The 13431-nt window shown below is 40.3% G+C and overlaps 1 protein-coding gene across 3 annotated transcripts; it reads left to right on the top strand.

The window, feature by feature from the left end:
- Window positions 1-1769: 1769 nt before the first annotated feature.
- helq (helicase, POLQ like) lies at window positions 1770-13307 on the top strand. Of its 3 annotated transcripts, XM_042509218.1 has the most exons (19): window positions 1770-1972; window positions 2070-2303; window positions 3033-3636; window positions 4155-4333; window positions 5191-5391; window positions 5462-5534; window positions 5617-5714; window positions 6204-6302; window positions 6940-7085; window positions 7176-7415; window positions 7827-7968; window positions 8352-8456; window positions 9005-9212; window positions 10128-10285; window positions 10368-10466; window positions 11543-11716; window positions 11999-12112; window positions 12843-12977; window positions 13077-13307. In XM_042509218.1, the coding sequence occupies exons 2-19, from the start codon at window positions 2139-2141 to the stop codon at window positions 13152-13154; spliced, it is 3018 nt and encodes a 1005-aa protein (XP_042365152.1). In that variant the 5' UTR covers window positions 1770-1972; window positions 2070-2138; the 3' UTR covers window positions 13155-13307. The 3 variants fall into 3 exon arrangements, with proteins under 3 accessions (XP_042365152.1, XP_042365151.1, XP_042365153.1); XM_042509217.1 differs by having other exon boundaries at window positions 1770-2303; XM_042509219.1 differs by having other exon boundaries at window positions 1770-2303; window positions 12820-12977; window positions 13077-13166.
- Window positions 13308-13431: the final 124 nt, after the last annotated feature.

Below are 13431 nucleotides of genomic sequence, written 5' to 3'. Positions count from 1 at the left end.
GCGCCGAGTTTTCTGAATATTAGTTCCCACCGCTTTAAAATTAAAAATCACATAAATTATAACTTAATTAGTAAATTATAAATTACCGTGCGATGGATGATTTTTTTTCGTGTCCGCAGATTTATTTTATTTCATTTTTTCAATGTAAATGCAATATTATGTTTTTACGGAAAACTCTACATGTTACCCTCTTCAAAGATAAAACAAGACAAGAGAGAAATCGCCCCGGAATAAGGAACATTGTCGCGGTGGCGCATTTTGTAACGTAAAATATAAAAAATAATAGTGATTTAGTTTGGAACGTCGAATATAGTCTCATTAAGTAAATTGTAAAACTATTCACCAGAGTCCATATTGATTTTCGCTGTTTTTTAACCTCATATTAGCATGTTAAACACATTTATACCGCGGTTTAACGAAGGCAAAGTATGAATTTACTAAAAAAAAAAATGCTGATTTAATAAATGTGTTATGTAATCGGTGTCGTCTCTTTTTGGTAACTAATTTTTGGTTTACAATGACCTAATTTATAAAAGTAAGAAGGCAGTTTCTTTTAGCTCCGCTAGCCGCTTACAGTCTATGATCATCCTCCAGAGTCCATGAGGATCTTTACTGTTTTTTACCCACGTTAGCGTAACACACACTTTTGTACCGCGTTTTAGGGAACACAAATGATTAATTCTCCCATAATGGTGCCGATTTAATAAGTGTGTTATGTAGTAAATATCGGCTGTATTTTGGTGACTTTATTGTGGGTTTTTAAATGAATAAAGTAGTAAAAGTAAGGAAACATTCTCAGCTAGCGCCAAAAGCCATTTACAGTCAATGTACCATTCACCAGAGCCCATATGGATTTTTTGTTTTTAATCCAATTAAACCTGTTTTTACCTGAGTAAAGGAAAGACTAAGTGCAAAACGTCCGAAATCGGTGCCGATCGAACAGGTGTGTTATGCAGCAAATATCGGCTTTATTTTTGGGAACTTATAATTAGTTTCCAATGACCGAAGTGGTAAAAGTGAGAAAACATTAACAGTTAGCTCCACTTGCCATATACAGTCTGTGCAACATCCACCAGATTCCATGTGGATTTTCACAGTTTTTAACCCACTTTAATACTGAGCACTGGGTAAAAGTTCAAACCTTTTTCATACAAGGTTTAAGGAAGATTAAAGCATTTTTTAGTATGTTGACAATTCATAACTATACAATAGTTGATAACAGCTAAATAAGTAAAAGTAAGAAAATCTCAGTAGCTCCGTTAGATAGTTAACCGGCGAAGCGAAGACGTGTTTAACTGTTTTGGCGTAATTTAAGAAATATGAGTTAGCTAGTTAACTGTTTTACGCGTTTTAAGAAAGATAAAACATGACATTGACTGAAAATGACGCCGATCACACACGTGTCTTATGCTGTTGTTATCGGCATTATTCTGGGTAACATATTCGCAGTTTACACAATTTTAACGTAAAAAAAAAAAAGAAAATCTCGGTTTGAGACGCTAGCTAGTTAACAGTGAGACGTAGCCACTGTTTTTTATTTAACACGGTTTAATAATGATAAAGTTTGAAATTGGCTAAAAATGACGCCGATTGAAGAAATGTCGCTGTTGCTGTCATCGGCTTTATTTTTGGCAACATATTCGTAGTTTACAGAAGATAAACAAGTAAAAGTAAGAAAAACTCAGTTAGCTCTGCTAGCTAGTAGCCGTTAAAGCGAAGCCGGAAATGACGGCGGATTTCTATTTTGCTGTGACGTCTGTTGACAAAATTCAAACGTCTGTGATGCTCGTGAGCCGCTGCAGCTTCTGCGTTGAATGAAACTGCAATTTACTGATAATATTTTGTGAAATAATCTCAGTAACAGACTTCAAGACATTTTTAGAACGTTTCGGGTTATTTTAAAACGTTTTCGGAGATGAGTTAGCACGCAGAAGAGACAAATTAGGGAGTCAAACTGCCAGGAGGACGCTAGGTGAAGTTATGCTACCTGAACTGGAGCCGTTGGCTGTTTTTTTTTGTTTTTTTTTATCTCGACGATAAATAGTTAAAGTATTTTTATTGTTTTTTAGTTTCCTCCGAGGTCTGTTTAACATGCAGCATCAGGCTGTAGGAGGGACAGCTGACACACCTGGACAGGTATGAACGCTGCTGACATCAAAGTAAAGAGAGTTTCCTCGCGGAAGAGGTCGAGAGAGCACCTGAGGACTCACCTGAGACCCGCCGGGAGGACAGCAGGCGGAGGTCCCTGTCCACAGAAATGTCCCCAGACCTGGAGGCTCTGCAGCATCATGGCTGACCCGCAGGTTTGTCGTTTTACAAAATATTTCATTTTATTGACAAAATAATCAGCATCGACTTCAATAATCAATAATCAGTCTTTTTTTTAAGCAAAATGTGACATTTCTCTGTCCCATATGAGAATAAACATATATTCATGTTTTTGACGTCTTTTAAGAGAAAAAATGTCATTTTGATGTGTTGACTTGGACCTCAAATATTCAACCCTTTCAAACCTTGAATGACATCACTTTTTCAAGTATTTAAACTTTTGTACTAAATGTTGCAGTTTTTTTCAAAAACAAACAAAAAAAGTAATTTGGCAATAAATGTTTGACAAATAAGCAAGAAATTACAATAAGATCAGAATTAGATTTAGAAGATGACTTTAAAATAGGCGAAAAACAATATTTAGGATGATCATAATTATATTTGAATTGATTTACAGCATTATTTTTATTATTTTAAGCACTTCACTGTCATTTCCTTGTTTTTTTTAACTTTATTTTTGTCATATTTGCAAGAAATTAGCAGACTGAATTTGAGGATGTCCAACTGCAGATTAACAGCCGCATGCTGTCTCATCTCCCTGTGTCTTGTCTTGTCTCGTCTCGTCTCGTCTCGTCTCGTCTCATCTTGTGTTGTCTTGTCTTGTGTTGTCTTGTCTTGTCTTTTGTCTTGTCTCATCGTGTCTCGTCTTGTCTTGTCTTGTCTTGTCTTTTGTCTTGTCTTGTCTTGTCTCGTCGTGTCTTCAGTACTGCAGTGACAGCGAGGACCTGTTCGGGGACTATGACAGCATCCTGGAGGACAGCTCTCTCCTGGCGAAGCTGGACGATGCCGAACAGACCGAGAGGCAGCGTGACGTCCAGCCGCAGATTCAGCCGGACTTCACGACTCTGCGGCCGCCGAAAGACGCCATCCGGAGACAGTCCTGCGAGGACGTTCTCACCGACTCCATCTTGGACGCCCTCGGAGACGAGCCCTTCGAGGACTTACCGGCCAGCCAGCTTCAGTTTCAGGAGCAAGTCGACGAGAGGGCGAAGAGGATCAGACTGCAGGACGGAGACAAAACCTCCACGCCGGTCAGAAACGTGGAGGACAAACCCCAGAGACAAACCGGTAGGAGACGCAGCATGAAGGACCAGCTGAAGAGGACAATGGTCTGTAACGCGGCAGCGCCGTCCCCCGTCTCACGCTCCGTGATGTTGAAAGAAGCCGTGGTCTCTGAGGAGATCAGCGTCGCCATGCAGGCCATGGAGACGGTTTCTACGGAGACCACCGACCTCGGGCCGTTCTTCGGACTCCCCTCCAAAGTCAAAGAGCTGATGTTCAAACTGAGAGGAATCCGGAGTTTATACGGTGACGCGCCGTTCGTGTTTTCTCACTAACAACGTGAAGATCAACAGAATCACTTAGCATTTTTTAACCGTTCGTGTTACCGAATCTGTAAAGTCGAGATCTGAAGGTTTTCTCGGTTTTATAGCTGAGATGCTCAACCTTCGACTTTTCCAAAATGACAGGAGGCCAGGGGCCAATCACAGCGGCCCCAAACGTGTTTCTAGAATAATATGAGATATTTTCAATTTTATGAGATTTCGAGGATTTTAGGACATTTTTGAGGATGAAAGGACATTTCTAGGATTTTAGGATTTTTAGACTTTTTTTTTTTTTCCAAGACATTTCTAGGATTTTAGGGAGTCTCTAGGATCATGGGATGTTTCTGGGGTTTTGGGACATTTCTCTCAACAGTTTCTCAGAGTCAGAGTTGATGTCTTTTCAACTAAAAGAGAAAATATTCACATTTCAGACGTTTTAGTCAGAGATTGTATGGCTGTAAAAAAGACAAATGGAGTAAGAGTTGGTGTTTTGTGTTTCAGACTGGCAGGAGACGTGTCTGAACCTGGACTGTGTTCAGCAGAGGAAGAACCTCATCTACTCTCTGCCCACCAGCGGCGGGAAAACTCTGGTTGCAGAGATCCTGATCCTCCGAGAGCTGCTGTGCCGGAGGAAGGACTGTCTGTTCATCTTACCGTACATATCGCTGGTGCAGGAGAAGGTACCGAGACGCAGCCAAAGAGCCTCAATTTACATGTCGTAAACTTAAAAACTTTGGTATTTTTCAATGGGAACAATATTTTGTCAGGCTTTTGTGTTGCGGTGTAACCACTGTGGGCACGTGGAGATAAAACGGTGTCATCTGCATAAAAACGTATATTAAAGTGAGGCAAAGATGAAATGATTATTATGTTCATAGTAAGTAGAAGAGGACCGAGAATAGAGCCTCGAGGAGCCAGGACCTTTGCTTTGTTTGGGGGCCACTTTTGCAAAATGACAGGGGCCAGTCGCAGCAGCCCCATACATGTTTCCAGGATTTTAAGACATTTCTTGGATTTTGGGACATTTGTATGACTTAAAGACATTTTTAGAAATTTAAGACATTTCTAGGATTTTGGGATGTTTCTATGATTTTAAGACATTTCCAGGATTTTCGGCCATTTCTAGAACTTTAGGACATTTTTAGGATTTCAAGACATTTCAAGGATTTTGGGACGTTTCCAGGATTTTAAGGACATTTCTAGGATTTTAGGGCATTTGTACGATTTTTGAAATTTTCTAGGATTTTAGGATGTTTCCAGGACTTTAGAACTTTTCTACAAATATTTAAGACATTTCTAGGAATTAAGAATGTTTTTAGGATTTTAAGTTGTTTCCAGGATTTTGGGACATTTTTATGATTTTAGGACATTAGGGTCTTGGCTAGGACCTCTGTCGGGGGTGTGGGGGATCCTCCACTGGCTCTTACGGATACTTAAAGTACAAAAACACTTGACAGTGTCAGTCGCTTTATTTTCTCTGTCCGTTAGAAAATGTCGGTATCTCTGCTGTTGAAGCTCCAGTTCTGTGGTTCTGCAGGTGCGGGGGTTGGCGGTTTTGGGCCTGGAGCTGGACTTCCTGGTGGAGGAGTACGCCGGCAGTAAGGGCAGGTTTCCTCCGGTGAAGAGACGAAACTCGAAGTCGCTGTACATCGCCACGATAGAAAAAGCCCACAGCCTCGTCAACTCTCTGATAGAGAGCGACCGGATCGACGCCCTCGGGCTGGTGGTGGTGGACGAGGTAAACCTCCGTTTGAGTTTGACGTGACGGTAAAGGCGAAGGACTTTACTCATGTCAGCGTCTGTTTCAGCTTCACATGTTGGGCGACGGCAGCAGAGGAGCCGTTATTGAAACGACGCTGGCCAAAGTTCTCTACACCAACAGTCAGTCTGCTTTCTTTCATTTCCGCTGACGTGTTTAAGCATTAAAACCTTTTGAATGAATGACGATTATCGTTTTTTCCAGAATCGACGCAGATTATCGGAATGAGCGCCACTCTGGGAAACATCAGAGACCTGCAGACGTTTCTGAGGGCCGAAAACTACACAAACGACTTCAGGCCTGTAAGTGATTTAAGTGTTAAAATACTGTGAAAGAACTGACAGCTGCACTCAGACCGACGCAGAGACAGTAAAACTGCAATACGCAGGTTTTTACGTAGTTTCCGGTCACTTTATTTTCTACACTGAAAGTATTTATTCAAGATTCACAGCTAAATTGTAAACAGATGTTCGTGTCTTGCCCTCCGTCGGGCTGCATCCATCTGCACGGCGTATCTACAGATGTGAAATGCTGCATTTCTGAAAATAAAAATACCACAAGACATCCATAACAAAAGCAGAGCGACCACGAAAAGAGACAAAATATGACTCAAAAGAGGCTCAACGTCATTATTTTGGCTCGTGACGTGATTTTTATTGGCTGCAGGAAGTTGTCGTGTTGGTTTAAAATGCAGGTCGACGGTAAACAGAACGTAACATACAGACGCAGTCGTCTGCTTGTGTTTTATTGTCCCGATGATGTCTTAATAAACCCGTCTGTGGTGCGTTCAGGTGCAGCTGAAGGAGTACGTTAAACTGCAGGACACCATCTACGAGGTGGACCCGAAGGAGGAGGACTGCTTTAAATTCTCACGTCTGCTCAACTTTAAGGTGAATAAAATATTCACAGGCTGGATGTTTGAATCCTAACAGCTTTCTGAGCACATCGCAGGGCCATACGAAATAAATATGTAATAAAGTCTTATCAGGATATTTTTTCATATCAGTCGATATCGATATTTATCACGATATACATCAGATCAGTGTTTCTGTGGAGCTTAAAGGTCCCTTTGACTCCTCAGTGAGATATGAAGATATCATCAGGTTAGTTTAGGTTAAATATTTATTTTCTGTCAGACATTGAAATGACAAATATACTGTAGAGCAGCATCACCAGCTGCAGGACCAGTTATATTTAAACAGCGACGGGACAAAATATATTTACAGCTTAAAGCCAGTTAGATTTAAGAATTTTTAATGCCACTCGGAATAATATTTATGACCAATTTTACTATAAACAAAACTGTCCCAGTTTCAGTTAAGCAAAACTTTTTTCTGCAAAACAGAAAAAAAGGCAATGAGCATCTTGTTAAGAAATTTTCCAGAAGTACAAACAAGAAGAAAAAGGGAAAATTATTATTAACGATGATTGTGATGACCATCAAAGGCAATAATAAAACAGCAGTGATCGGGTGCCACGAACGCACAGGCTCACATTCATGTTTTTGGACGTCTGATCTTTCATCAGTACTCGAGCTCGATGCAGAAGACGGATCCGGATCACATCATCGCTCTGGTGACTGAAGTCATCCCGACTCACTCCTGCCTGGTCTTCTGCCCCACCAAGAAGAACTGTGAGAACGTGGCCGGGATGATCTGCAGATATCTGAAGGAGTGAGTGACCGCCGTCTGACTCCGGGTCAGAGCTCCGGGTCAGAGCTCCGGGTCGACGCTCCTGACTCTCTCCGTGTCGCTGTCTCTCAGGGAGTTCCTGCAGATCCGGGAGGCGGAGAAGGCCGTCCTGCTCCGAGAGCTGAGGGAAAGCGGGAACGGCTCGGTGTGTCCGGTGCTCAGGAGGACGGTGCCGTACGGTTTGGCGTATCACCACAGCGGCCTGACCTCCGAGGAGAGGAAGCTGGTGGAGGAGGCGTACGCCGGCGGCGTGCTGTGCCTCCTCACCTGCACCTCCACCCTGGCTGCAGGCATCAACCTGCCGGCCCGCAGGTGAGCCGGCGCGTTCATACAAACACGGTAACAGGTAACGCCTTAAATCCGGCTTTTTCTTCATTAGAGGGAGTTAACGTGATATAAGATGTTTATTAACATTTATATATATTAATAAGACCATATATCTGTTAATAAAAGCATCATAAGCAAGTTTTTATTATACCTGTGACTCTGAAACCAAACTGTTCTTCAGCTGTAACGTTGCTGCTGTACGGAGATCATCAGCGGGCAGACTGCTCTGTGGTGCTTTCAGGCTGTATTGAGATGCGACAGGGAAATCTGTCAGAGGAGCTTTTTTTATCATTTGATGTTTTTCCACTGAATCCGTCCGAGTCAGTGTCTCATGTTGTCCATCTCAGAGGACGTGCTGACTCTGTTTTGGGTTTGACCCCCGTGTCCTCGCCTCAGGGTGATCCTGCGCTCGCCGTACGTGGCCACGGACTTCCTGAAGAGGAGCCAGTATAAGCAGATGGCGGGCCGGGCGGGTCGAGCCGGGATCGACTCGGAGGGAGAGAGCATCCTCATCCTGCAGGACAGAGACAGGAACATGGTGAGTGTCCCACTGCAGAGACAGACGTCCCGCTTTAGGAGTTAATGCATGAACCCTTCTTAGTCAGCTACAAAAAAAAATCCTTAAACTGATTTTTTTTTTTTTTCTTGAAATGTTTTTTTTTTAATGCCTTTTGCTTATTTAAAAATCCTCTGCATTTTTTCCTTTAAGTTTTTTGGGTTAATAGTTTTCTTCAAAATATTTTTGTTTTTGTTTTTGGTGATTTTTTTTTTTTCTTACAATTTTTTTGGCTTTTTTTTCTTTTAAAAATCTTGGTGAAGTTTTGACATTCTTACCTTGAAAAAAGATGATGGACTGTTCGGTTGTTTCAGCTCTGAAGGAGTTAAAATAACTGAGCGAAACGTGTTTTTGTTTGTTTTCAGGCTAAAACTCTCGTTTGTGCTCCGATGGAAAACTGTTACAGCAACCTGCTGCAGGACGACGGAAAAGGCCTCCTGAGTCTCATCCTGTCGCTCGTCGGATTAAACGTAAAATGTTTTTTCATTCAGACTGATTTTATAATGACGTGATGCAGGCGAGTTTAACCCTTTGAGACCTGAGAAATGTGCAATAAGCAACTAAACAAGAAATGACCCAAAAATGAGCAAGAAAATGAATAAAAAGTTACAAAATGAAAATGAAAACTAAAAGAAAGTCTTTCTATAAGATAAATTTAAATGTATAATACATATTTTCCCTTTTTTAATTCTAATAATTCTCTGCCCCTCTTTATAAGTTTTCATCTTTTTAGAAATTTTTTTGCATTTTGCGAGATATTTTTTGCCAAATTGCTGATTGCATTTTCCTCCATGTTTCTGAAAGAAATCAAACCAGTTTGCTCATATTTAACTTAACAAGAAATGTTCCAAAAATGAGCAAGAAAATTAGTTTAAAAGATGACCGAAAATAATAGCACCATTTTAAAAAAAAAAAAAGCAAAAATGAAAAAATAAAACTACTAAAATCCATCTTTTTTTCTTTAGTGTAGTTGACGGTAAGACGATGCAGGCGTGTTTAACTGAGTGTGTCGCTGCAGATCAGCAGGTCGCTGGATCAGGTGTTGGACTTCCTGTCCGGGACGCTGCTGTCCGTCCAGCAGAAGCAGCTGTGTGCAGAGAAGAGTCTGACGGAGACGGTGCAGCAGAGCGTCCAGCTGCTGAAGGACAAACAGCTCGTCTCTGTGAGCGAGGACGCTCACGGTCAAAGTCTGCACATCACGAAGCTCGGAAAAGCTACGTACAAAGGTACGACTCACATTAACAGAGAAAAAAAAGGTTTATTTCTTCAAAAAATTCATTCTGATTATTTAACTGACTATTCTCAGATTATCTTTTTATTAGAGGAAACCATAAATAATAATTATAATAAATAAGTAGAAATCAAAATAATCTAAAAATGAAGAAAGACTTAAAAAGAAGAGATGGTAACAGTGATTATAAAAAATGAAGTAAAATAAAGAATATTAAGATGAAGTGAGAAATAGAGAATAAAGTAATCAAATAATAAAGTAAAAAATGAAATAAAATTGCGAGATGGCCTCAGTGAAATTAAGAATTAAATGAAAATGATGACAAAAAAAATGAAACCCTAATTTAAAGGAAACACTTATGAATATGACTAATTCTAATAATATATAAGAAAGAGAAATGAATTAATAAATAAAGATAAAAAGAAAAAAGTAATAAAGTAAGTAATAAGTAATAAGTGAGTAATAATGATAAAAACAATTAAGCAAAAAGACCTAAATGGAAAAGGAAAAAGAAATATAGTAATAATGTGAAGAAGAAGAAGCAACAGGATAAATAAATAAAAATGAAATAAATAAAGACATGGTAAAAGTGATAATACAAATAAAATAAAAATACTAATATTTGTCAGAAATAAAAATGGGAAAAATAGAGACACGGTAATCGTGATACAAAAAAAATCAAAATAAATATTAATTATTTAAGAAAAATATTTTGTTTTTTTTGTTTTAAATTTACGTTAATTAACAATATTTTACTACCTTTTGCTGTTTTTTCAGAAGTGTGATTTTTTTTTTTTAAATTAAAAAACATCCTAAAAACCGATCATGGGCGTCCCTGAGGACGAGCCGTGATCACTCTGTGATCCTCTCGGCGGTCGTCAGTCTGACGTGAGGATGTTTAACCCTTCAGGCTCAGTGGATCTGACCTACAGTGACCTGCTGTACTCAGACCTGTGTAAAGGTCTGGAGGGGCTGCTGCTCAACAGTCACCTGCACCTGCTCTACCTGGTCACTCCGTACGACATGATCGCTCAGTGCAAACCGGACTGGATGCTGTACCTCAGACAGGTACGTGGTCTCTGCTGGGCTTCGTCACGGCGTCTTTTTAGTCTCAGGTCAGTGACTTTTATTTGTTGTGCTCTCGCTGCAGTTCACGCTGCTGTCCGCGGCCGAGCAGAAGATGTCCGCAGCCGTCGGCGTCCCCGAGAGTTTTGTAGCCCGAAAAGCTGCCGGACAGACGGTCAGGAAGGTGAGAAACTGCAGACTGGAAATGAAAACTTTACTGAAAGTCTAAGTCAACAACGTGAGAACGTGTCAAAATTTGGGTAAAATATCCACATGGACTGAAAGATGAACTGATGAAATGTTGTGGTCAAACTCACTGTGACCGTGCGTCACTGGGTCTCACTCTTGTGAATTTGATGTCTCAAGAACACACGGAGGGAATTTCTTCAACTTTGGCACAAACATCAACTTGGACTCGGCTCTGAACTGATAAATTTAGTGGTCAAAGGTCACTGTGACTTTTCATCTGTCTCATTCTCATTAACGTTTTATCCAAAGAAGGCCTCAAGGAAGTTTCCTCAAATTTGGCGCAAACATCCACTTGGGCTCGGCTCTGAACTGATTAGATTTAGTGGTCAAAGGTCACTGTGACTTTTCTGTTTATTCTCATGAACGTTTTATCCAAAGAAGGCCTCAAGGAAGTTTCCTCAAATTTAGCACAAACGTCCACTTGAGATCAACAGTGACATCAGTGGATTTTGGTGGGGAAAGTTCAAGGTCCCTGTGATCTTGTGTCCATCTCATTCTAATGAACGCAATATTTTAAGAACACACCTTGAACAAATTTCTTCAAATTTGGCACAGATGTCCACTTGTACTCAAGAATGAACTGATTAGAATGGTGGTCAAAGGTCACTGTGACCTGGCCCGTCTTATTCTCATAAACGCAATATCTCTTGAACGCCATGAGGGAATTCCTCAAATTTGGCACAAACATCCACATGGACTCAACGATGAAGTGATTAGATTTTAGTGGCCAAAGGTCACTGTGGCCTTGTGTCCATCTCATTTTCTTGAATGTAATATGTCAAGATCGTCTGGGGGGAATTTCCTCAGTTTTGGCACAAACGTCCACTTGGACTCAGTAAACTGATTAGATTTTGGTGATGAAAGGTCAAAGTCAGTGTGACCTTGTATCCATCTCACTCTCGTAAATGTGATATCTCAACAACACCTTAAGTGATTTCTTCAAATTTGGCACAAACGTCCACTTGGACTCAGCAATGAACTGATAAGAATTTTTCATGTTTTTTTTTTCAGAGTGTGAACATGGACGCAGTGAGGCGGATGTATCTGGCCCTGGTGCTGTTTTTTCTGCTGAAGGAGACGAACCTGTGGAGCGTGGCCGACCGCTTCCAGCTGAGCCGAGGCTTCGTCCAGAGTCTCCTCAGCTCGTCCTCGGCCTTCTGCTCCTGCGTCCTGCACTTCACTGAGGTATCACCTCCACGCACATCTAATACGGTCTGTGAGGTATCACCTCCACGCACATCTAATACGGTCTGTGAGGTATCACCTCCACGCACATCTAATACGGTCTGTGAGGTATCACCTCCAGCACATCTAATACCCCCCTGTCGGGCCAGATTCGGCCTGCGGGCTGTAAGTTTGGCATCGCTGCTGTATGATGATATCGTTGAGGCTGATCTCAGGTCTGTTTCAGCTGATGATGATGATGATTGTGTGTGTGTGTGTGTGTGTGTGTGTGTGAGAGAGCAGGAGCTGGAGGAGTTGTGGCCGTTCAGAGCTCTGCTGTCGGAGTTGACTCGCAGGCTGAGCTACTGTGTGACGGCTGAACTGGTCCCTCTGATGGAGGTGGCTGGGGTCATGGAGGTCAGTGAGGAGCTCTGAAGAGAAAAACCTGGATTTACCGGCTGTGTCAGAGCAGGGTTTGGAGGGCATATTTTCTTCAAAAACAATTTGATTTTTTTTTAAATATTTTTCTTTTTTCCCTTAAGTTAGTTAAGTAGTTTTTTTTAAATTTATTTATTTATTTTGTTTTGGTTATTTATTTTTATAAATGATGATTTTTTTTCATTAAAAAATTTGGTGTGTTTTTTTTTTCTGTAAATTTTTTTTGGTGATTTATTTTATTCAAAATTTGGTGATTTTTAAAAATGTTTGTTTTTCTTTCTTTAGAAATACCTAGCTTTTTTCTGTCTTTTTTTTAATTTTTTTTTTTTAGCATTTTTCCCCTTAAAGTACTTATCTTTTTTTCTTGAAAAGTTTTGTTGACTTGTGTCTCTTTGAAATCATCTTAGCAATTTAAAAAATATCGTATTTATTCATCACATTCATCTTTGGTAAATGTTTAGTAATTTCCTTAAATTTTTTTGTTGTAATTTTCGTTTCTCTAATAAATTTTGTCACTGTTTATGAGTCTGTTAATCAAAATAAAAATTGCCAAAATTACACCAGCCATCACAGCCAGAAACTGCAAGAACAGAAATTGTCGTTTGATTTTCATATTTCTGACAGTCCTTGAAATGGACATAAAGACAGAGTGTGACTTTAGATTATCCGACTGAAACTCGACTCAGTTGGATTTGTGTTTTTTCTTCAGTCCAGAGCGAAGCAGCTTTATAACGCCGGCTATAAAACGCTGCCTCACCTGGCGAACGCCGACCCGACGGTTCTCTGCCGCACCATCGAAAACCTGTTTAAGAAACAAGCCAATCAGATCGTGGCTGCTGCCAAGGTGAGTTCACCTGTTCACGGATGACATCATGCTTTGATGAAGTTTTTGGAGGTTGATCATGTGATCAGGTCTGTCAGGTGACGTCTGCGTGTGTTTCAGATGCTGCTGAGTGAAAAAGCTGCAGCTCTGCAGGAGGAAGTGGACGAGCTGCTGACGAAGCCGTCAGATCTGCCCTGAACTCAACTCTCGTTGTTTTTATCGTTTGAAATGCACGTCTTTATTAAATTAATGGACACGAAGGGCTCAACGTGATTTATTTTATATTAAAAAAAAAATACAAATAATAGAAGAACTTTGTGTTACAGTTTGTATGAAAAGTCTGAGTTTGTCAACCAATTTATCAAACAGTTTTCACAATAACAGCTTTAATATTTAAGTGTTTTTCTATTTTTTAAAATTAAAGTTGAAGGGATATTTTTAATTTTGTTAATAATTTTAAGTTTTTTCTTTTTTT

This window comes from Plectropomus leopardus, chromosome 20, assembly GCF_008729295.1.
Source record: "Plectropomus leopardus isolate mb chromosome 20, YSFRI_Pleo_2.0, whole genome shotgun sequence".
NCBI classification, from domain to species: Eukaryota; Metazoa; Chordata; class Actinopteri; order Perciformes; family Serranidae; genus Plectropomus; species Plectropomus leopardus.
Note: the sequence above shows the minus strand (reverse complement) of the source record. Positions and strands in the feature narration are given on the sequence as shown.

Coding starts and splice junctions, on each gene's coding strand:
- helq (XM_042509218.1), top strand. CDS start 2,139: ATGAACGCTGCTGACATCAAAGTAAAGAGAGTTTCCTCGCGGAAGAGG. Junction 6,303..6,939: donor CACGTCTGCTCAACTTTAAG/GTGAATAAAATA, acceptor ATCTTTCATCAG/TACTCGAGCTCGATGCAGAA. Junction 10,467..11,542: donor CCGGACAGACGGTCAGGAAG/GTGAGAAACTGC, acceptor TTTTTTTTTCAG/AGTGTGAACATGGACGCAGT.